The 22116-nt window shown below is 45.7% G+C and overlaps 4 protein-coding genes across 4 annotated transcripts; 3 read left to right on the plus strand and 1 right to left on the minus strand.

Annotated features, from left to right (window-relative positions):
• Nucleotides 1-1694: 1694 nt before the first annotated feature.
• Nucleotides 1695-6831, plus strand: LOC4350779 (uncharacterized). The gene has a single exon (XM_015761824.3). It carries the CDS (start codon nt 1848-1850, stop codon nt 6108-6110), a length of 4263 nt encoding a protein of 1420 aa, XP_015617310.1. The 5' UTR covers nt 1695-1847; the 3' UTR covers nt 6111-6831.
• A 3788-nt stretch (nt 6832-10619) lies between these two features.
• On the plus strand, nt 10620-12795 carry LOC4350780 (probable F-box protein At4g22165). The gene has a single exon (XM_015762009.3). The coding sequence runs from the start codon at nt 11384-11386 to the stop codon at nt 12626-12628; it is 1245 nt and encodes a 414-aa protein (XP_015617495.1). The 5' UTR covers nt 10620-11383; the 3' UTR covers nt 12629-12795.
• A 288-nt stretch (nt 12796-13083) lies between these two features.
• On the minus strand, nt 13084-18504 carry LOC4350781 (protein SUPPRESSOR OF GENE SILENCING 3 homolog). Its single transcript, XM_015762008.3, has 3 exons — nt 17626-18504; nt 15247-15542; nt 13084-13660 (listed from the first exon to the last, which is right to left on the minus strand). The coding sequence occupies exons 1-3, from the start codon at nt 18450-18452 to the stop codon at nt 13314-13316; spliced, it is 1470 nt and encodes a 489-aa protein (XP_015617494.1). The 5' UTR covers nt 18453-18504; the 3' UTR covers nt 13084-13313.
• A 1691-nt stretch (nt 18505-20195) lies between these two features.
• On the plus strand, nt 20196-22097 carry LOC4350782 (putative H/ACA ribonucleoprotein complex subunit 1-like protein 1). Its single transcript, XM_015759987.3, has 4 exons — nt 20196-20430; nt 20538-20686; nt 21172-21287; nt 21742-22097. Exons 1-4 carry the CDS (start codon nt 20268-20270, stop codon nt 21902-21904), a joined length of 591 nt encoding a protein of 196 aa, XP_015615473.1. The 5' UTR covers nt 20196-20267; the 3' UTR covers nt 21905-22097.
• The last annotated feature ends 19 nt before the right edge of the window (nt 22098-22116 follow it).

Consider the following 22116-nt stretch of genomic DNA (forward strand, 5'->3'; position numbering starts at 1 on the left):
AAGCTGGAGAAGCTGGGTTTCAGAGTTTTTCCAGATTCTCAGAAGCTGGCTACCAAACAGTTGCTTCTCAGAATCTAAAGCTCCCCTAAACAAGCCCTTTGGCACTTGCTGATTCAGATTGTAAAATGCATATATACTTGTGAATGTATTGATGGTGTGTTTGGAACTTACAAATGATACGGAAATACGAGATCATGCAAAGAATGCACTTTAATAGGTTTGAAAAATTGGAATTTCTATATACCATTCGATAGAAATTTAGTGATGAAATCTTACATATTTTGGACCGTTGGATCCGTGCCAAGATTCGTGCATCGGCTTCTTCCCCTCCAACTTCGGCAGGCTCCCCCTCTTCTCCGGCGCGACGACACCCCCCAACTCCAGCAGGGAGCATATGGATTAGGGTTTGGGGTTGGAGGAGAGGGGGAGGGTTCCCCATGGCTTAGAGTGATGGCTGTGGGTGGTGGACACGGGCGGGCGAAGAGGTGTCGACGCGGCGCTGGAGCCACGGGGTTGGCAGTGGGCGGAGGACATGCGTTGGTGGCGGGGGAAAACAACGAAACTGGTTAGGAGGTGGAGGCTGGTGGTGGCGGATCTGGCGGTGGGGAGCCGCCGGAGACGGGGAAGACAACGGGGTGGGGACACTCGACGTCGCCACCTTGTGGAAGAGAAGGGGGAGGGAGAGGAGGCTGGCCGAGTGAGCCTCGTCTGCACCGTTGACCCCTTTCGACTAGCCAGCGAGGCAGGGTGGTGGCACAGCGACTTCACAAGAGGCAGAGGAGCGCTCGCGCTCGTTCACACGCGTGAAAGTGGAGGTGGCAGTGGGCAGACTGTGATGTGGAGGAGGAAATGTAGGGCTTAGGTATGTTGCACAAATCTCAAAATGATCCAATGGTCCAGAATTTGTAAGATTTGAGGGTTTTTTTAATTGTCAAAAACACCTAGACAGTTCCTTAAAAAATGCAGCATTGATCGGTTGGATGTAGTGCAGGAAAAAAAGAGATTGTAAGAGGTAAATTCCGTTTATCGGAATTTTTATTAGAATTTAGGAATTTTCATGATGATGTTGAGCCTTCGTTATACTACGACGGTTGAGCCTCATCCCACCAAAATTTTATATGAATTCTATAGGACTTGTAAATAGTCGATCAATATTAATAAATGGCTTTATATATATATACTAGCCGAATACCTGTGCTGTGCTACAGAATAAAACAAATTAATAGTGAGGTTTTTGGGACAATTTTATACCTATAGATGTTATATTGTACAGATGAAATATGATAGGATCATATATATATATATATATATATATATATATATATATATATATATATATATATATATATATATATATATATATATATATATATATATATATATATATATATATATATATATATATATATATATATATATATATATATATATATATATATATATATATATGTATGTAGAGAGATTATTTTATAACATAAAAGTATATAAGGTAGTGGGTAGAAAACATGAATGATCAAGTGGATGGTAAATAAAAAGTACAATGCTCAGTGAGTTGGTGGTAGTACATTAATTGCTCTTTAAGAAGAGTATAGATAAATACGAGAGGGAAGTATTTGTGAGAGTGTGAACGGTTGTGACTACCCTCAGTCCGTCGTCTAAGTCAAATAATTGATGCCATAAAGCGGATGTTTGGTAGGAGTAGTAGTATGTTCACATCCCATGCGAAGAACACATCACCCAGTTCACCACCCCAACCCCACCTTAGCCTCTGCCGCCGCGACCGACCGCGAGGCAGCAAGACCAATTTTAATTGAAGACCACGGAAGGAGCGGGAGCCATCAGCGGCCATGACCGAGCTCGCGGCTGGCGCCGTGAGCTCACTGCTGGTGGTCATCCGCAACGAGGCTGTGCTGCTTGGCGGCGTCCGGGACGATGTGCAGTTCATCAAGGAGGAGATGGAGAGCATGAACAGCTTCCTAGGGCACCTAGCCAGGAGCGCGCCGCAGGGTGGAGAGCACGACGAGCAGGTGCGCACCTGGATGAACCAGGTGCGCCTGCTCGCGCAGGACTGCAACAACTGCATCGACCTCTACCTCTACAGCGGGAACCCGGAGATCCACCGTGCCAAAGGTAGACTCCGGCGACACCTCTGGTGGGTCTACTGGTCCCTGCGCAAGATGGTCGCGCAGCACCGAGCGGCCATCCAGCTCCGCCAGCTCAAGGACCGGGCGCGGGACGTCGGCGAGCGACGACTGAGGTATGGCGTTGAGATCCCAGCCACGACGAAGGCGGCCGCACCTGATGCAACAGGTGGCTATGCTGCTGGGGACGATGAAGAAGAAGATGAAGATGACCGCGAAGGACAATTTGCTGTGGCAACACCAACGTTGGCCCATCATTCTGCTCGATGGCCCGTCTTTGAGCCCCCTTCTCTGGACGACTACGTGAAGGCCAAGTTATTGGAGTGGATTGAGGGAGTTCCTGGAAACGCCATCGTGACGTTGTCCATCGCCATTGTAGCACCAGATGCAGATAATAAGGAAGTCCTTGCTATTGCACATGAAACTTTGGTTGCTCCAGACTACTACTACCGTCGCAGTATCATGGTCAACGTCCCGGCGGTGCACCTTGATTTTTTACCGCTTCGACCCAAGGAGGTCCTCTACTACATCTTGCGGGAGCTCGAGCGGGAAGAAGCGGCCGGATCGCAGAAGCAGCCCACAGATCAAGGTGAATGGGAGGAGGAGGATCCTGACCCTTGGCAAGATTACTACAAAAAATGTGGCATTTACCGTAGCAAAAAAGGTGTGCTCGATAAAATCAAAAGGAATATAAAAAAGATGAATATTTACGAAAAGCTTGATAAGATCAAGAGCGACATTCGAGAAGGACAACACAAGAGCGGCAAGCTGTTGCTGCTTAAGCTACAAGAGAAAGGTGCGGATCAGGTGGACCTACATGTACTCCTTCAGCTGTTGGTGCTCCAGTCTCAGCAAGACCAAGCGAAGAACAAAGCAGTAGACACCCATAAATTACCAGAGTGGAACGACAACCTCATAGAAAAATTAGCCATGAGGCTGAAGGATCATATGGAAGCAGATGAAAAGACCAAGAAGCTTAATGAGCAAACTGGAGTAGAAGAAGAAACAGCAGTCAGACAAGGCGGAGGAGGAGAGAGGAAGGAGGATGAGAAAGACGAAAGAGGAGACGGAGAAGAAGAGGGGAAGGAGGAGAGGAGGGACATGGAGAAAGGAGAAGAGAGGAAGGAGCAGCAGCAGGAGGAGCAGGAGAAAGAAGGGAGGAAGGAGGAACAGAACGAGGTAAGAAAGGAGACAGAAGGAAGAAAAGAACAAGTAGCAGGAGAGGAGGAAGAAAAAGAAGACCATGATGCTGATAATGATGAAGACAGCAATGATGATGATGATGATGAGGAGGAGGAGGAGGAGGACGACGATGATGAAGAAGAACCAATTCATCTTCATGAAGATCAATATGAACAAATCCTACGAGAAGTGTTCACAAAGAACGCCAGCAGCAAGGCCCAGGAGCAAGATAAATTGGTGGCCGAGCAAGCTACAAAGACTGCAGCCACTACATTGGATGAGGAACGAATCAAACAAATGATCAACGAAGCAAAACAAGATGTCTTAAGGGAGCTGCGGGGACGCGAAACTGATAAGAATCAAGCAACAGGTGAACCTGATGTTCCACCTGATAAGAATCAAGCAACAGGTCAACATGCAGTTGTTCTGGATCAAAACGAAGAGGCTTATTTTGAAGAAGTAGAGCAGAAGATTGAAGAAATCAAGCAGGAACTTAAAGAGCAGCTGAAGATCAAATGGATCGTGGACAAGATTAAACATCACTTACAGGATCAGTGCCCCCTCATTATCCTAAAATTTGATCAGATGATGGATGGATCCCGATGGGAGGAGATCAGAAAGGCTCTGAGCCTGTTAGAATTGAGTGCAGATGCATTGATCTTCACCACAGGGAGCACAGAACAGGCTAAAGGATATTGCTATCCACCACGAGAACCTATAGATCACTGTTCTCTTGTTGGTCTCTACTATTATACGGTGCTCAAGCTTACTAGCAAGCACAAGAATGAAGACAACGATAACGCACAGATTTTTCGTGGCATCTTGGAGGAGTGTGAGGGGCATGAATTCTGCATGAAGATCTTCACTCATGCTGTGTATGCTAATCCCAAGAGGAGCAATGAAGAGTTAAGGAAGCTACACAGCACCCTGCAGTCTCCAAAAAAATCATTCGACACCATAGCTAAGAAGATGTTCATGTACTCTTACAATGATCTACCTAAAGAATACAAGTCATGCTTGCTGTACCTAGCTATCTTCCCCAAGGGACAGAAGATTAGGCGGTCAACCTTGATTGCAAGGTGGGTTGCAGAAGGGTTGACATTCAAGGAAGATTGGCCCAGCTCTGTGTATCAGGCAAATCGATGTTTTGATGCCCTCATCCGTCGGTGGCTTGTTTATCCTGATGATATTAGTGCCACAGGAAAGATCAAGAGCTGTGTGGTAGGCGATCCAGTTCATGGGTTCATTACCGCAATTGCCAGAAAACAACATATTGTGGAGACACGCCTATCACATCACTTGGCTCGCCACTTCTCCATTTTCAATGATCTTCGACTCCGCAGCTCTGATAGAATTGGCACGTTCTTCCAAGGCCTCTCACGATCATCTCGAGTATCCCTACTCAAGGTGCTAGATCTAGAAGGTTGTCAGTGCTTTGCTAGTAAGAATCAGCGGTACCTCAAGGACATCTGCAACAAGATGTTACTGCTCAAATATCTGAGCCTAAAGGGAACAGATATTACCCAGCTGCCCAGTGAAATCAACTGCCTCCGCGAGCTAGAGGTATTGGATATCCGAGAAACCAAGGTGCCTGCAAATGCAACAGTAAATGTCCTGCTCTTGAAGCTGAAGCGTCTACTTGCTGGTGCTAGTCAGATTGATCCAACTCCAAGAAATTTTGTCACTAACGTCCGGATTCCTTCCAGGATAGACAAGATGATAAACATAGAGGTACTATCTAATGTCAAGGCCCAGCACCATGATAATTTGGAAGATATTGGGAAGCTATGCCAGTTGAGGAAGCTAGGTGTGGTTATTGATGGTAAGAAAAGTCACCTTGGGAGTTTGCTTAAAGCGATCAGTGACCTACATGCAAGCCTCCGTTCTCTGTCAATCACTATTCCCACAACCACACTCGAGGTTACTCCTTCAAGCCCAGAGTTACAAGATATTGCATCTCGCCTAAAACACCATCCTGAGTTTCTTGAGAGTCTAAGCATCAGTGGAGCCAAGCATCTTTTTCCATTGTTGACCGAAGGTGGTAATAAGAAACTTGCCAAGGTAACTCTAAGCAACACCCCACTGAACCAAGATGATCTGAAGTTCTTTGCCCAGCTGCCCATGTTACAGTGTGTTAGGCTCCGACACATTTCATGCACCGAGAGTGTGCTCAACTTCAAGAAAGATGATTTCAAATGCCTCAAGTACCTTCTTATTGAGGGCTCAAACTTGACTAATATTACTTTTGAGGATGAGGCAGCCTGTGAGCTCGAGAAGATGGTTTTATCTTCCACTTGCATAGAGTCTATTTCTGGAGTTCATGGGCTTCCAAAATTCGAAGAGCTTGAGTTGAACAGCAGCAGCTGCGGAAGGTTGCTATCATCATGTTTTTACAATGTTGAACGAATAGCCAAGCTGACTCTTCGTGGTACATTGCTGAAGCAAGGTGATCTACGAATCATCGCCAGGGAACTAAATATATGCTGCCTAGTGCTCTTGGAAAACTCTTTTGACATAAGCCAGAACCAGATTACCTTCGAAAAAGAAGAGTTCATATGGCTCAAACTTCTTAGTGTTGATTGCTCTACCATCACCAAGATTAACTTCATCACTGGATCAGCTCCTAGGCTCAAGAAGATCGTCTGGTCATCTTTCACCTCTCTCTCTGGCATCAACAACCTTCCTAGGTTGAAGGAGCTCGAGTTCAATGGATACTCAGTCCCAAATGATGTGGAAGAAGCCATTAAAAACAATAAAAGCATAAATCTTAAACATAATAAACCATAAGCTCAAGACAAAGCAAAATGGAGATGAATAAGAGGATGAAGACAATGCTGGGACGTTCCCATTCCGCTGGAAGAAACAGGTTTGTCACCAGAGGAGCATCTCCTTTTATCCCATGGTGTGGTTTGTGTGTGCTAGTGTGGATTGACATTCACTACTTGTCTGTTTAGTTCTTTCTGCTGTGCGTGAGCGTGTTTTTATGTTCTGCATGATGGAATAATTCTTGTTATCCCTTGTTTTTCCATCCTGCTCTCTGTTTCCTCCTCACTCTGTTTTGCTCTGTTTCCTTTGGTTCGAGTCAGTGTAAGCTCGAGGCTTGCTTGTTCAAGCCGGAGCGAATCCTTAACTAGTTGGCTTGACTTGCACCGGCGTGTGGGATGGCACACGATGCAGCGGGCATGGAGGGCAAGTTAGTCATGTCATTGGCACGGCATGCCCCGACGTGCGGGATGGCGCACAAAGAGGACGGGCGTGATGCGTGCAGTAGCATCAAAACCACTATTTTGTTTGTATTCAAGTTTCAATACAATCCAGAAAATGCTGCCACTTGACAGCGCCAAAAACTCTCTTCCTGTTCGGGTTCTTCCTCATCAAGTTCATAGCGACTTCGTTTGTTTGGTTTGTTTCTGTCACTGTGATTGTTTCAACCGAGTGTCTGGTTACTTGCAATGCATGAGTGCCTTGGGCCTCTGATTGAGCTAAAATGGTGGTGTCTATGCCCGAATTCGAATTTGTGTGGTTCTCATATATCGAAATTCGAACACCATATGCATTCATGTACGTTTTCATGTAATAATTTCTAAAGCAGAAATATGGCACACGACATCCAATCCACTCATCAAATGTCACCAATTTACCATAAAACCTACAAAAACGACATTTCTCACCAAAACAATGCGTGCTAGTAAATCATCTCAGCTCAAAATTAGAATCAGGAGACCAATCTGACTTAATACTCTGTAGATCATTGCCAGGGCTTAGGGCAGTAGTTGAAAACTAGTACTAACGCCCAAATCCTCATCACAAATCTATGGGACGCGGAGCAATGAAATTGGCACGAGAAGGCGAGACGCCTCACCTTGGGGAGCCACCGGTCGTCGTCGTCGTTGGCGTCGGGGAGCACGAATCCGGCCCGCCCGCCCGCACGCCGGCGCCGTCCTCGAGATCGCGCACGAGCCCCTGCAGCGACCCACACAGGCCGCGTCCCTCCCTCTCGCCAGCGCCCGCTGCTCCACCTCCGCCTCCTCCGTCAGATGAGGGGGAGGGGAGGTCCCCGGCGATGCAGGGCACGGTGCAGGTGGACTTGAGGGTTCGGGGCCCCATGGTCACTTGAAGCAGACGAATGAGGGGGCGCCCATCTCTCCGGCGAGAGAAGCGGTAGAAGCGCCGGCGAGGCGGCGGCCGGAGTGTTTGAGGAACGTGGGATGAGTGGACGGCACATCTCGATCCAACGGCTAAGATCTAATTCTGGACACGACCTCTAGTTCTGCAAATTGCCCTTGTGCCCCCAGGATGTTAGCGTTCATAATATTTTCTCTTTCGCAAAACACCCCTCTCCAATATAATCCCTCCGTCACATAAAAAACAAATATAGAACCGGACATGATATATCTAGTACTATAAAAATAGAAATGTCTCATTCGATACTAGATTGTTTTTTTATGGGACGAGAAAATTAAGTTGGTACATTCCAGGTTTTTAAAAAATGTGTTAAAACCCGGCCTCCACACAAAAAAAAATGTGTACGGTTAAAAACTAGGGGTGCAAGCGACAGACCGTGAACCCGTTTATAGTACAAATAGACAGGTTTACATGTCTGTCCGCTTACACCCTTACCAAAAACTAATACAAAGAGTATTTAGACTTAAACCTTACAATAGGTTCCATGCAACGCATAACACCACATGAGCACATACTCACGCACCCAATTTAACATAGAGGTCACTGACCACAACCAACCACCCAAGTAGGGAGTACTTTGGTATGGGGCACGATGGGCATATTCAGTTTATTGCCATTTTTAATCTTACTAATATAATCTAAAAAGGTGGGTAGTTTCAGAATTTTCCTCTAATAAAAACATTACCAAATTTTAGAAAGGCATCAAACTAAATACATGCAACCAGCTATAAAAATTCGGCGACATCGAAACTTACACAAATTTAGTAAGGTTGAACAATACTAAAAAAAACTCAAATCTCATATAAACATTTTCTACGTGGTCCTTGCGCTAGCAATTTTTTTTCTTTGGAATCATTCTTTGCCTCCATTTTTGAAGGATTTCAAACATGAGCTCAAATCTGGTTATTTTGATTTTCTTTCGGAAGTCCAAGGCATTTTCTCTCTTCATCGCTCCTCTTATATTAATTCTAGTACCACTACTAGAGAACTCCTCATCTCTCTCAATTCGTAACCCCCTTTACTCCCGGGTAGTAAACCGAAAGAGAGAATCCGAGACTAAAGATGTAGCCAGGCCAGGACTGATTGCTACTTTTTTTTATTGTTTTTAACATTGAATATTGATTTCACTCTATCCCCAAATCATCCCCAAATAAATCATCACATATCACAAATCCAACAGATCACATAACAGAAGATATCTCTAAATTCTCAAATCAATCATTTCCAAATACATCACAAATTCTAAAAAATTACATCACAAGCTCTACAAAAATCATCACAAATACATCACATGAATACATCACACACAAATCAAATATATCTTAGATCTCCAATCACAAATTCTTAAAAAAAAAAACCGATGACCTGCCGCCGTCTCCTGCCGCCCTCCCAGCCTCCTCCTCCGCGCGCACAGGCCGCCGCCGCCCGCTGGCCCCACTGCCCCGCAAGCCGCCGGCCGCTGCCGCGCCGTCTCCCGCGGCCCGCCGCCCTTCCGGCCTCCTCCTCCGCGCGCGCGGGCCACCACCGCCCGCTGGCCCCACTGCCGCGCAGGCCATCGGCCACTACCGCGTCGTCTCCCGCCACCCACCGCCCTCCTCCATGCGCATCTCTTGCCGCCGCCGCCCGCTCCTTGCCGGCACTGTGGGAAAAGAGGATAAGACTGTGTGTGAGAGAGACAGGAGGAATAGGAAGATAAGGAAAGGATACGAGTGAGGAGGAATAGGAGATATAAATTTTTGAGGATACGTGCAAAGGTATTATATACGGTATATTGATTTTTACTCCCGGTTGTTAATACCAACCGGAATTAAATATCTATATAAACTTTAGTCCCGGTTAGAAACAACAACCGGGACTAAAGTTAGGATCTTTAGTCCCGGTTGGTATACGAGGTGAACCACACTATATATTAGGCCAGGTAACAACGAAAAAAAGGTATAAAAGTATGGTTCCTACTTCCTAGAAGTATCGTTTGGTACCAAATAAGTCATATTCTTCCTCTCTCCAACACTATGTACCCCTATCCATCCGTTGACCCTGAGCACGAAATCAAAGCACCAACCAAAGAAGACAAAATTGTGAGTAGATGCAGACGACAAACTCCTAGAAAAGCCATTCCCCCATCTTCTTCCATCCTTCCGTGGACATCTAGCCCTATGCAGCCTTCCTCGCGGCCATACTCCTGTTGGCTTCTCGGAGATAGTGTCGATGACCGGCTCAGATAGGGTTGCAGTTGACGCAGCAAGGGAACGGCTTCCGGTGGCCAGTAGCTAGTGGTCGTAGCCGCGGAGAGGGGGACAGAGGACGGAGGGAGCAGCGAACACGCAGTGGGTGGTGGACGACGCTACGTAGACGACGAGTCAAGATGAGGCATGGAGCATTGGGTGGTCATTAGTCTATCCCGTTAGGACAATATGCCATTATGTAGATTTTATGATTCGCAAAACATGGATCGAAAATAGAGGCGGGAACGGGGAAACCGCATCCGAAAACGTGGGCTTTAGAACTAAACGGGCTCGGAAATGCACCCGCGTGGGCTCTGAACCTCACGTGGGCCTGATTGGTCGCATACTTGTGTCATCTCGTCTCGAGAAAATTGACATTTTACCATTGTCAAAAAGGGGTTTCGCCTAAATACCACTATGCAGTTAGGATTCGCCGAAATACCATTCTCAATTGATGGGCTTTGCCCATATGCCATTTTCTTCCAATTCTCTCTTTCCTCTCATCATTATTGACCAAAATGTCCCTAATTGAACCAATTTAAGTATATCAAAAATACATAAATTATAAAGTAAATACGCTAAAATATTTTTACATGTTATTTTTTTTCTCTGCACCAGAATACATAATATGCAGCGTACTATCTCCACAACATCAAAAAAAGACACTCTCAACTGAAACTCTCAGTTTTTAGTGATGTAAAAAATATTTTTTATTTATGCTGTGGAGATAGTGTCTTATACTCTGTAATTTAGTGTAATGAAAATATAGCATGTCAAGATATTTGGGTGATATGTACTATGTAATCTATATGATTGCTTGGTATTTTGGTCAGCAAAAATTAGAGGAAAAAGATAATTAGAAGAAAATGGTGTTTCGGCGAAGCCCGGATGGTACCTGTTTGACGATGGGATTATGCCAATTTTCTCTCTCGCTCTCCCATCCGCCGCCCTTTCTCCTCCTCCCTCCACGAACCACGAATCCCCCTGGCCCCGATTCGCGGCCTTCCTCCTCCGGCGCGGCAGCGGGAAGAAGAATCCGGCGCTCCGAGCCTCCTTGCGGCTGGAGGTTTCCACATGGTTGGTCTCGGTCGGTAATAGATCTTCCCAGTGTTGGTCGAGGCATTGGCAATGAATGGGCAATGGCGGGATCTGAATGTCATGTCAGTTGTGGGGGATTTCTTGCCCTAGTCCGTTTGGGACTAGGGCTCAATCAAACAGCGGGAGTCTAGTTCGTCAATCTCCTACTCGGGCAGAGATCGGCTTTGCTTTTATTTATTACTCCTATATAGGTACATACACCAGGAAGACGATTATTTCTAGCAAGAATAGCTGCTTGTTAACTAGGGATTAGAGGTGGGGTTTTCACAAGGAGGAACTACAACTCTGCTTTTGGGGTGCTGCTGCTGCTGCCTTCAGTGATTCAGCAGCATGATTTTGACAGTGTGAGAGGTTTGAGCAAGAATAAGTTGGGGTTTCTTCTTTGCCAATAAGGGGATTCGGGATTTGAGTCCTGGACAGCTGAAGGATCTCAGGATCAGGATAAGTTAACTGCAAGTAGTTTTCTTAGTAAATCTCTGAAGGATCAGATCAGGATAAGTTGATAGCAAGGGGAGTAGTTTGCTTAATAAATCTCACCATCCAGTAGCACTGATGGAGCTCCCACAGGACATTTTGATGAGCATCTTTAGCACCCTGGAGATCCTTGACCTCATTCGGGCCGGTTCCGTCTGCAACTCTTGGCGATCTGCGTACACAAGTATATGCAGCCTTGGACACTGCAAGCCGCAGCAGACACCATGCTTGCTGTACACATTTGAGTCTGACGGCACCAAGGCGACAGGTCTCTACAGCCTAGCGGAAAAGAAGGCGTACATGTTGACTCTCCTGGATCCGGCATTGCCTAGTAGGTTTATCATCGGATCCAGCCATGGCTGGATTATCACCGCCGACGAGAGGTCTGAGTTGCACCTTGTCAACCCCATCACCGGCAAGCAGATCGCCCTGGCACCTGTCACCACCATTGAGCAGGTGAAGCCCATCTTCGACGATTCCGGTGCTGTCCACAAGTACAAGTACTCATGGTATACAGGACAGATGACGGTTTCCGACTCACCCTCGATCCTTGCTCCGGATGAGCTGCGGAATTTTCTTTTCAGCAAGGCGATCGTGTCTTCTGATCCATCTGGGGGAAACTTTATTGTGGTGCTCATCCACAATCCTCATTTGCAGCTCTCGATTGCGAGACCAGGGGATGATAAGTGGACCTGGCTGCCGCCACACAAAGACTATGAGGACTGCATATTCCGGGATGGGTTGTTGTATGCCTTGACATCAGCAGGAGAAATTCATGAGTATGATCTCAGTGGCCCGGCAATCGCACGGAAGATAGTCCTGAACAAGGTGAAGGGCTTTGCATGCGAGAACATGTACATTGTCCGAACTCCGTGTGGTGATCTATTGCAGGTGTGGAGATCGTACGATCCGCTGGATGACGAGGATGAAGATGCATCGGATGACCTCGAGGCAGACCATGATGATGAGTCTTATGTTTGGAATACCACCATGATCAAAGTACACAAGGTTGACTTGGTAGCGAGAATGCTCGTGGAAGCATGCGACTTGGGTGAGAATGTGCTGATTCTTGGGCACAACCAATCGCTTTGTCTCCGTGCTGATGAATATCCTCTGCTGAAGGCGAATCATGTCTACTTCAGTGATGATAGAGAGCTCTATATTAAAGGATGCAAGAATGGCTGCCGTGATATTGGAGTGTTCAACCTGGAAAACAACTGCGCTGAGGAAATTGTGTCACTTCAGCTTTGGTCGAACTGGCCTCCCCCTGTTTGGATGACACCCAATGCTAGAAAAATAAGTTTGGAAACGCACAGTTTGTGATGTTATAGTAGTTCCGGTCATCTATGTATGTACTCTGGTGTTCAAACATATATGGATAATGTGCTCAAGATTTATTATAATTCTGATGAATGAATTGATGTATATAGCATGAGTTTGTCCGACTACAGCATTTATCAGATTTTCGTGATAATAAATTTAGTTTCATCTGTTCTTGGATGCTTCGTCATATATTCCATATGAATTACCGCAATTTCTTGTTTCAGCTGCAAATATTATTCCCTCGGTAGCTGGATCGCTAGAACGTGGAACAGTATAGAGTTATCATGGTTGCAATGCAGATATTTCTGAAGACAAATACTGTTATACTTCTGAAGACGAATATATATACATAGAATGTTCATGCATCCATTTAAAATACAGTTGCTCAACTTTTAAATTTTCAACTTGACACGTCCGGAACTGGCATGTCATGTGGACAGTGAGAATCTCCTATCTGTTTCGAGTTCCAACACTTCTTTGCAACCAAATCAGTTATCAGTTCTTGGGATTATGTATTGAAATCGGCTATTCGATAGAAAAAATCCTGACAATTCAACTCTTCGACCTAGTCAGGTAAACCTCTTAAATCATGCTCCTGCTCCCGCCATCCAGTTGCTGTCTACATAAATTACAAGAACTGAATCACTGATTTCCAACACACACAGCTCTAGCAGGGTTGATCCTATTATGACAAATCGAGCTCTTTTCTGCTCTTTATTACAGCATTTTGCTTCGACTCCAGGTCGAGTGCATCCAGGTCCCATGCGGTCGCCAAGTAGCCATATAGGACCCATGTCCGTTCCCCCTTTGCGCCCACTTTCACAAGCAGCGGATTGCTGCCCCCATCAGCACCAGGGGGAACACTACGGACGCGATACCATTCAGCGCGTCCATGGCCTTGTTTCTCCAAGGACTGAGCAAGCCTCTCGGCCTCGCTGAGACCAGCGAGGCTGCTAGCAAATTTCACCAGCATGGATCTCTGTCCATCCTTTCCAGAGAGTGGCTTCACGCTTGCACCCACAAAGCCCATTTCTGCATAACAGACAACAGTGGGAATTCATGTCAATATTTAATTAATGTGTTAATGGAACAGTGTACTTCAAAAGAACGTTTGTATGACTTTACACATGCAAACCAGATGCAGATCTGTAAATTTGAAAGAGTGACAGATTTAAAGTAGCGCATATTCTTGATGGATGATGTGCCTAAGTACACACTTGAGCAAACTCCAGAGCTAATATGGTCACATGAGAAAAGACATGGTATAAGATCCAAATGCTTTATGGAGTGTCAGAAGCACAAGCATATTAAGGATCAAATCATAGTTCGTCCACAATCTATGACCTAATAAAACTGGCTGATTAGCATAAGCCATATGGCTTTGTAGTTTTGTATGAAATGTGGAGAGTAAGAGTATGCATATACAAATACAATTCACAAATAAAGTGTGAACAAAAGCAGGGCCTACTGAGGTCTGAATCCGTTTGAGCTTCTGCCAAGTACACAGTATCAAAATCATATGCTAAAATGCGCAGAGCACCTAGTGGGCTCTTCGTCTAAACCTGCTTAGAAATCCTAAGGTCAACTCAATTGCAACCTGAGATGACTTCAGCAAGGGAACAATATCAGGCAGATCAAACTCCTTAATAGCAAAGGAATCTGACTCATTTAGTAAATCATTGACAGTATATTTTTATATTTTGGAAAATTATATAATTTAGGGGATAAACAGAGCCGCATATAAACAATTGGGTCAATAGCAATCAATAGTTAACAGAACATGAGCCCATTGCTGAGGTAAAACAATGTTTGAAGCCTCAACATAGAGCCAAAGGTAAGCTGAACTAACTGAGATCTAAATAGCGCCCAACCTTGGCAGCAGTATCAATATCAAGTATAACTTGTAAAGACCTTAATATTAGTAGCAGCTGAATTTCAACTGGGGAAAGGCCACAAAAAAAGGTTCCTCCAAAGACTAATAAAGGATTATTGATTGGCTAAAAGACTAGAAATTATAAAATACAATTTGAGCTTCAGTAACTGGACAGTTGATACGCTGTAAGCCTAATTGGCCACCTCTGCATATAAGGCACATGCACTATCCTACCCACCCAAAATTCCTCAAGATTTGTGCAAGGAAAATAAAAAAGAAGATGGTCAGTTTATTTGATTTTGAAAGTTTGCAAACTCAAGCATATTTGAGGATGGCAATAAAGCATGTATACGCATAGACGAATGCACATTTGGAAACTGGAAAGTCATTCTGATTGGTAGCCATATTAGTCTCTCTTCTAAAGAAGGTGTACGAAAATGGCCTAGAACATTTTCACTGGACATCCAACCGACCAGAACAGAAATTGATTGCGCCCAATGCAGGCACAAAAACAAGGTCAAAGAAAAGCATCCGCACTCATGCATAACACAAAAATGCCAACTGCCAAGACTATTGCTCATATTTAAGGAAATTAATTTCATTGATTTAATCCAAGCCAGTTATTTTCAGCCCACGAATCCCTCCAAGCAAACACAAAGACAGCAAACATCACCTCTGCTCATTAACAAATTAACCGATCTTAACTAAGGAAGTCACAGGGACAGAGCAAACATTTGAGGAATACCTCTGAGCTTGCCCTCCATCTCTTTATTACTCATGCCATCCTTTTGTCCATCATTCTTTGACTTGTATGTGTTCTCAATTATGACTGTTGGTGGCCATAAAATAAGATCTCCTTGATTGGCTTCAGCATCAGCAGTAGATAATGTTTGGTAAGCCTTTTTGTGCACAGGATCTACGGAGTAATTCCAACCCATAAGAACACACAAAGCTTTGTGCAACCCAAGATGATCAGCACGAAGCTCTGCACTCTTCGCATAGTATGAATGATTGAGGAGTGAATGCAAATCTATGGAATCCCTGTAATAAAATCATGTGCACAGCCTCTTAAGAAAAGGAAATTATGCATAAAATTCTCTTAAAAAAATCATGCATATAACTGCCTTAAAAGACAATGCACGATTAGCAAAGTTTGTACGGGAAATAAATTCTAAGAACAACAATCAAGAAACATAATAACACAAAAAATCAATATGTATTTATAAATTTTAGTGACAGTTCGACAAATAGCAAGACAGATTCTGCAATTGAAATTCAACATCAAAATTCCAGACAATGGACTTGAGGATTAAAAAACAAAGGCATAGGTTCTGCTATTGAAATTCAACATCAAAATTCCAGATAATGGACTTGAGGATTAAAAACCAAAGGCATAGGTCCATGAGTCAACCAGGGACCCACAATAGATTATAGATAGTATAAAAAGAAAAACACAGTATACAGTAGTTTTTTTCCAACACAGGATAAGAAATAAACCATCCAAAAAAGATCACGCAAGAATAAAACAAAGGATAAGTTCTCTCTTATCAAAAATGAAGACTGAAACTCACAAAGTAAATCCAAGAAAGCCAAATGGCTGTTCACATAAATTTGAACGGTGGGAAGAAGCATGAGCACATAAACTACCTGGTGAAAACGTTACACCATAGTAATTTTAACATATTAAACATGGAAATATAGGTTCTAGAGGTCTCAAAAAACATAGTTAGCTTCTGTTTATTGCAGGAAAATTAGGCACATGCAGACTTGCCGTGCCATCCTAAAGTTGCGGGTATAGAAATATGCCATTATAAAGTTTTGGGATTTTGGCTTTATGCCATTCCAAAGGTGCTGCTGTCAGATATATGCAACTCTGAGCTCTATTAGACCAATTTGGGCCCATATCCCTCTATCTCTCCTCTTCCCTCTTCCCTCACTTAGTCACCTCGGCTCTCATGGCGCAGCCCAAGCCTACAAGTAGTAGACATGCACCCACAGTAATGCTTCCAGCCCACCTCCCCCACCTACGCTGATGCCACCAGCCTCCTTCCCCATCTGCTCTTCTGTGGGATGGTGACAGTCGGTGCCGCACCCATGGCATCCAGAATTACTAACACGGGTGCAGAGGATGTCAGCACCTGGTCCCAGAAAAAAGCCTCCACAAAACAGGCAAAAGCCTCCGCAGGTTGGAAAGTGTGATGGGCAAGGCACTGCAAAACAGGATGGGTGAGGAGGAAGGAATTGAGCAACGTCGCAAGACATGGGAGGAGAAGTGCCGTGGCCAGAGATGGATGGGAGCAGCTTCACTGGAAATGGAGGGGAGCGGCATTGATGGAGATGCAAGGGGGAGCTGCCTTTGCCAGAGGTGAAGGAGGGAGCGGTGGGGATGGAATAAAATAAAGACAGGTATTCTGGTCCAGATTGATGTATAATGGCATATTTCAAAAACCTGCAAGTTTATAACAGCACAAACATTTTGTAAACATGCAACTCTAGGGTACCCTTATACCTAAGTTTTTCCTTTATATCACTGATCAATACAACATGATAATTAAATGGTGAAATGCTTCTCTACGGATAATTAAACCTAACTAGTAAGTCCACTGCACTTAACAAAGCAAGCTCAAAAGGAAAATCAGCCATGGACACAACGTATAGTCGTATACTAGTAGGCAGAAGCATGCCCAAAGCAGGGGTTTCAACATTCCTGAGGATGCTGGCTGTCTCCTATGAAATCACTGTATTCCAAATGGGCCTAAGGAATACAATAACTATTTTTGGAACTATGTCAGTTAGCTAACACTGATGCAATCTCAGCTTGCTGTGATCTACCTACCACCTTCTCATGAAGCCAAACGCTAAAATGAACATCCTTGTCCTCTACTCCTGCTTAAAAGGAATGTGCCACATCTAGAATTTACAGGCTTTCATCAACCTGAAAGCTTTGGTAATTGCCAATATCCTAGTAGTAAATAAATACTACAAATGAAAGTTGTGTTCGACGTTATTGCTTGAGGTAGTGTGGCTCCGTGATACTTTAATTCCAAATGTCATTCAGTCATCTACATCCAAGCATAGCATAAATCAAACAGGAAAGGCTTTCATAAGCGTGTGAAGAGCATACCTTCCACACACGGTGCATTTCAGCTGCGAAATCTTCCCGTTGGCCCTGTAATTCTTCTTCTGCTCCGCATTCTCGTTCATTAATTTAACCATCTTAAGGAAGGAGCTCTTCAGCTGCTTCGCATCCACGTCTGGCGTCTCCACCTTCACCTGCTTCGCGACGCGCTTCTCCTCCGGCTTCTGCTGCTGCTGGCGACCCGAGGACTCCCCGGGGACACTACCATTGGCCTGACCCTCCCACTTCCGCTTGGGCGCCGGCATTGGCAGCAAGGCCGCGGGCGGCCGCATCGGGGCCCATCTCTCGGCGGTAGGTGGCGGGAGACCGACCGGAGGGCCGAGCTGGCGCGCGGGGAACGGCGGCAGCGGCAGCGGCAGAGGCTGCCGGAGCTGCGGCGGCGGCTCGAGCGGGAGCGCGAAGTAGGTGCGCACGGTGCCGTCGGAGAGCACCACGTTCCGCCGGTCGAGGCTCTCGAGGCCGTACTGCGGCGGGGGCGGGATGGACGCCATGGCCGCCTCCACCGCCGCCACCGTCAGCAGCGGCCGAGACGGTGGCAGCGGCGGAGGCTGCTGCTGCTGCGGCGGCGGGAGGTGGTGGTGCGGCGAGGGGAGGCGCGGGTGCGGGGAGGGGAGGAGCGGGGCGGAGTTGGGGTTAGCGCTGTTCGTGGGGTTAGCGGCGGCGGGGGTGGGGGTGGGGGTGGGGCCGGAGCGCTTGGAGTTGGGATCGGCGGCGGAGGAGGAGGAGGAGGAGGCCTTGGAGGAAGCCTCCGGCGGCGGCGGCGGCGGAGGCTTGGGCCGCGGCTTGGGCTTGGAGGTGGCGGCGGATTTCATGGCGGAAGATTGCTAGGGTTTCTGGGGGAGCGTCGGATTGGATTTTGGGGGTGGAGAAATTAGACGGGGGAAAGGAGGAAGGAGAAGACGACTTGCGTGAGAGAGGATCGGAGTCGGAGTCGGGGAGCGTGCGTTGCGTGTGACCTGCATGTGGCCGTGGGACCCCCATTGTCAGTCACTGTAGAGCTGAAACCGAGCTGGAGTAGGGTTGACATGTCGCAAAGAATATGTCCATGCAAAGCTGAGGGTAGCAAGTGCAATAGTTGGTGATAAACCTGCTACGTCACGTTAAGAACTGAGCTGGATAAAAAAGTTGAAGTAAGAGAGTCCTGGCCGACGACAATTTAATCGCTAGATATGTACGCGCTCCTATGCAGCTTGAGTAATCCCTGCTATTCACGTTAGGGGGAAAGAACATAAATTGAGTAGAAAAGTAGTAGTTTAAAGAGATTTGTATAGACTGTATAATGATACATTGTTGTATATACCACCTTTAAATAATGGCTCTTGCTGATGTGGTAAATTTTAGAGTAAACGCTTGACTATACTATTGGACTTGCTCTTAGTGTGACAGGGTGTTAAACTCTCTCAAACATACCGGCTCGTATATTCTGTGACATGTTGATCACCCACGCGTCTCAACCGAGACGCTCGGGCCTTCATGAGACGTGTTCCTATCACCTCGTGCACGTCTTGCAGTCATGTCATTCAAAAAAGATCACAAGCATTGTGAAGTACATTGCCTATAAATGATTTTGGATTGATTTCACTGTACAAATGGGCTAGAGGCACACTACGTGAGGCTTGCACTGCTATTGCCCTAAGATCGCCGTAGGTCTCCATATAAATAGATAACATGTAAAGTATCACCCGACAAGTGATGTAATCTAGTTGTTTGGATTTTGGGTCTATAACTGTTGACAACGTAGATAAAGTTGAGGTCATGCAACCTTCGGTTCTATAATTATTCACCATTTTCTGTATATCTCCCCAAGCCCAACCCAATGCCAATAGAAATTTTAGCAATTATTGAGTGGCTTACACACAATTATAGACATGCATAAGAGCCACTCATTGGCGTTGATAATCACATATTCATTAAACTAGATTGAGAGGATATATATAGCTATAAGGTCATATATTACACCTAAGACATTATTTTCATGTGCATGTCTGGTCCATATATTTGTTTGGAAGTGGTTTAGACCTCTCATGGATAGGAGTACAATCTCACTAAACCACACAATGTGTGTAACCATTTTGATATAGGCTTAACTTGGCCCTAAAATAGTCAAAAGGAAAGAAAGGAAAGAGCAGAAACAAGACCAACTCTATAAATTTGAGATTTGTATGTGAAATGTAAAAACCCTAAAATTAAAGAAAAAAACTCCTTAAAAAAACATTAGGAGACTTGAGGATTATAATTTGTTTTCAATAACTAAACAAACTAAACTACCAATGATTTAAAATTTAAGAAAAATCAGGATATCTAAGCAGTTGACTATACTATTAGGTTTGTCTGTGTAATGGTCTCTGGCAAAAGAAAAGAAGTCTACTCCCCTTCTCAGGCCCTCACCGTCGGATCGACCTCTGTCGAGCAGAAGCAACGATCCAACGGCCAAACCATCCAACACAACCCCCATGGCCCACCTGTCAGCCTCCCATTCCACCCAACCAAAACCCCACCCCATCCCCCTCCTAAAACCCTAATAAACCCCCCCCTCCTCCTCCTCCTCCCCTCCCGCCGCCTCCCCGCGCCGAAACCCTAAAAATCCTCCTCCTCCTCCTCTTCTTCCCCCAAGAATCCTCCACACCATGCGGCCACCGAGGGGCGGCGGCGGCGGGCGCTTCGGAGGCGGAGGCGGCGGGCGGTTCGGCGGCGGTGGCGGCAGGGGTGGCCGCTTCGGTGGCGGCGGCAGGGGGGGCCGCGGCGGCGGCGGCGGGTTCCGCGACGAGGGCCCCCCGGCCGAGGTCGTCGGTGAGCGCGTCTCCTCCTCCTCCTCCCTTCCCTGGATTCTCTCTCTGTTTGTGGGTTTTTCCGGCGAGATTCGGTTGGTTTCTGATGCGTGCGTGAGCACTGAGCAGAGGTGTCGACGTTCATGCACGCGTGCGAGGGGGACGCGGTGACGAAGCTGACGAACGAGAAGGTGCCCTACTTCAACGCGCCCATCTACCTCCAGAACAAGACCCAGATCGGCAAGGTCGACGAGATCTTCGGCCCCATCAACGAATCCGTGAGCTCCTCTCCTCCTCCCCCTACTCCACTCATTCTTGATCTTGAAGAATCCAACCTTTTTCTTGCTTCAGGTTTTGTTGAGTTCAGGTAGATGTGGCTAACTGCTTGTATAGTGTAGTACCTGCTGATATAGGACTTACGCTTCACGTTTTTGTTCGGTTGGAGATAGCAACTCGGGTTTGTTGCAGTTGCGACTATAGTAGTGAATTTAGAAATGTTCATCATAGCTATTGTTCAGTTGCGGCGCAGCAATGTTTTCTTTATCTCTGGGTTGTAAGCTCATTGTTTTGTACTATTGAGCTTACAAATCAGCTTGCGAATCAATAGATGCAACCCGGGCGGTGTCTGATCAACCTTGTGGATATTTTAGTTCTCAGGTTGTTCCTTGTAAGGTCAACAATTTTGTACTGAAACCGCCTTATTTTTAGTCCGTTGAGTCTGAATTTGAATCGCGCGTCTTAAAAGTTTGTGTTGTGCTTGCAGCTTTTCTCCATTAAGATGCTGGAGGGGATCATTGCAACTTCATACAGTGAAGGCGATAAGTTCTACATCGACCCCATGAAGCTTTTGCCTCTCTCACGCTTCTTGCCACAGCCAAAGTATGATGCTAGCCTAATTTATAGCTTACTGTTTCCGGTGTTAAATTTGCTTGTAGATTCGGGTTCACGTGCAAACTTGAATTGATAACACCATGTCATGCCAACTGCTATCTTTCTCCCAACAAGTATTTCTAAAACTCAATTGAACATTGATAATTCTCAAGAAAGCTAATAAGTGTTACAAATACTAGCAGCTCTAAGAAATATATTCAAATTCTAATGTATGCCTATTAAGCCCAAAGATTCCACTATTGTAGTCTGCATTGTTTGGAATTAATTGATGAATCTACTGCAGGTTCTGACTACAGAAATAGTGCAGCTTCTCTGTCCTATATGACTATACGAAATGTTACAAGCAAAGCATGAGGAATGAATATAAAAAACTAAACAAATAGTGAAATATCTATCTAATTAACACCAAGGAGTTGCGTAACTCTGTTTGCCTTCTCTGCAGGGGCCAAAGTCAAGGAGGGGGCAGAGGTGGTGGCCGTGGTGGTGGAAGAGGCGGTTTCCGTGGCCGTGGTGGTGGTGGCTTCCGTGGAAGAGGTGCGCCAAGGGGCCGTGGTGGACCTCCTAGGGGTGGAGGTCGTGGTTTCAGGGGGCGGGGCAGATTCTAGTTTCTTAGCTTAAGACCTGGTGTTTGTTGAAACATCATATCCTACATGCCCTCTGCTCAATTGAAAACATTCATGTTCTTGTAGCCTGATGTTAAGTTAGCAGAGCGTTTCCAGCTCTTCATGTGTGGAAGTTGAATCTCTATGGAACAAAGTTTTCATTTCTCTTCAGTACAAGTTATGCATTTATAGTTAATCTTTAAATTTACCGAATG

The sequence above is a fragment of the Oryza sativa genome, chromosome 11, assembly GCF_034140825.1.
Source record: "Oryza sativa Japonica Group chromosome 11, ASM3414082v1".
NCBI classification, from domain to species: Eukaryota; Viridiplantae; Streptophyta; class Magnoliopsida; order Poales; family Poaceae; genus Oryza; species Oryza sativa.

Bases quoted from the DNA above. Each gene is read 5' to 3' on its own strand.
- LOC4350779 (XM_015761824.3), top strand. From the start codon at position 1,848: ATGACCGAGCTCGCGGCTGGCGCCGTGAGCTCACTGCTGGTGGTCATC.
- LOC4350780 (XM_015762009.3), top strand. From the start codon at position 11,384: ATGGAGCTCCCACAGGACATTTTGATGAGCATCTTTAGCACCCTGGAG.
- LOC4350781 (XM_015762008.3), bottom strand. From the start codon at position 18,452: ATGAAATCCGCCGCCACCTCCAAGCCCAAGCCGCGGCCCAAGCCTCCG. The intron at 15,543-17,625 runs GTATGCTCTTCA...ATTTTATTACAG, and splicing joins AAATGCACCGTGTGTGGAAG to GGATTCCATAGATTTGCATT. The intron at 13,661-15,246 runs GTATTCCTCAAA...TCTGTTATGCAG, and splicing joins GATGGAGGGCAAGCTCAGAG to AAATGGGCTTTGTGGGTGCA.
- LOC4350782 (XM_015759987.3), top strand. From the start codon at position 20,268: ATGCGGCCACCGAGGGGCGGCGGCGGCGGGCGCTTCGGAGGCGGAGGC. The intron at 20,431-20,537 runs GTGAGCGCGTCT...AGCACTGAGCAG, and splicing joins CCCCCCGGCCGAGGTCGTCG to AGGTGTCGACGTTCATGCAC. The intron at 21,288-21,741 runs GTATGATGCTAG...CCTTCTCTGCAG, and splicing joins CGCTTCTTGCCACAGCCAAA to GGGCCAAAGTCAAGGAGGGG.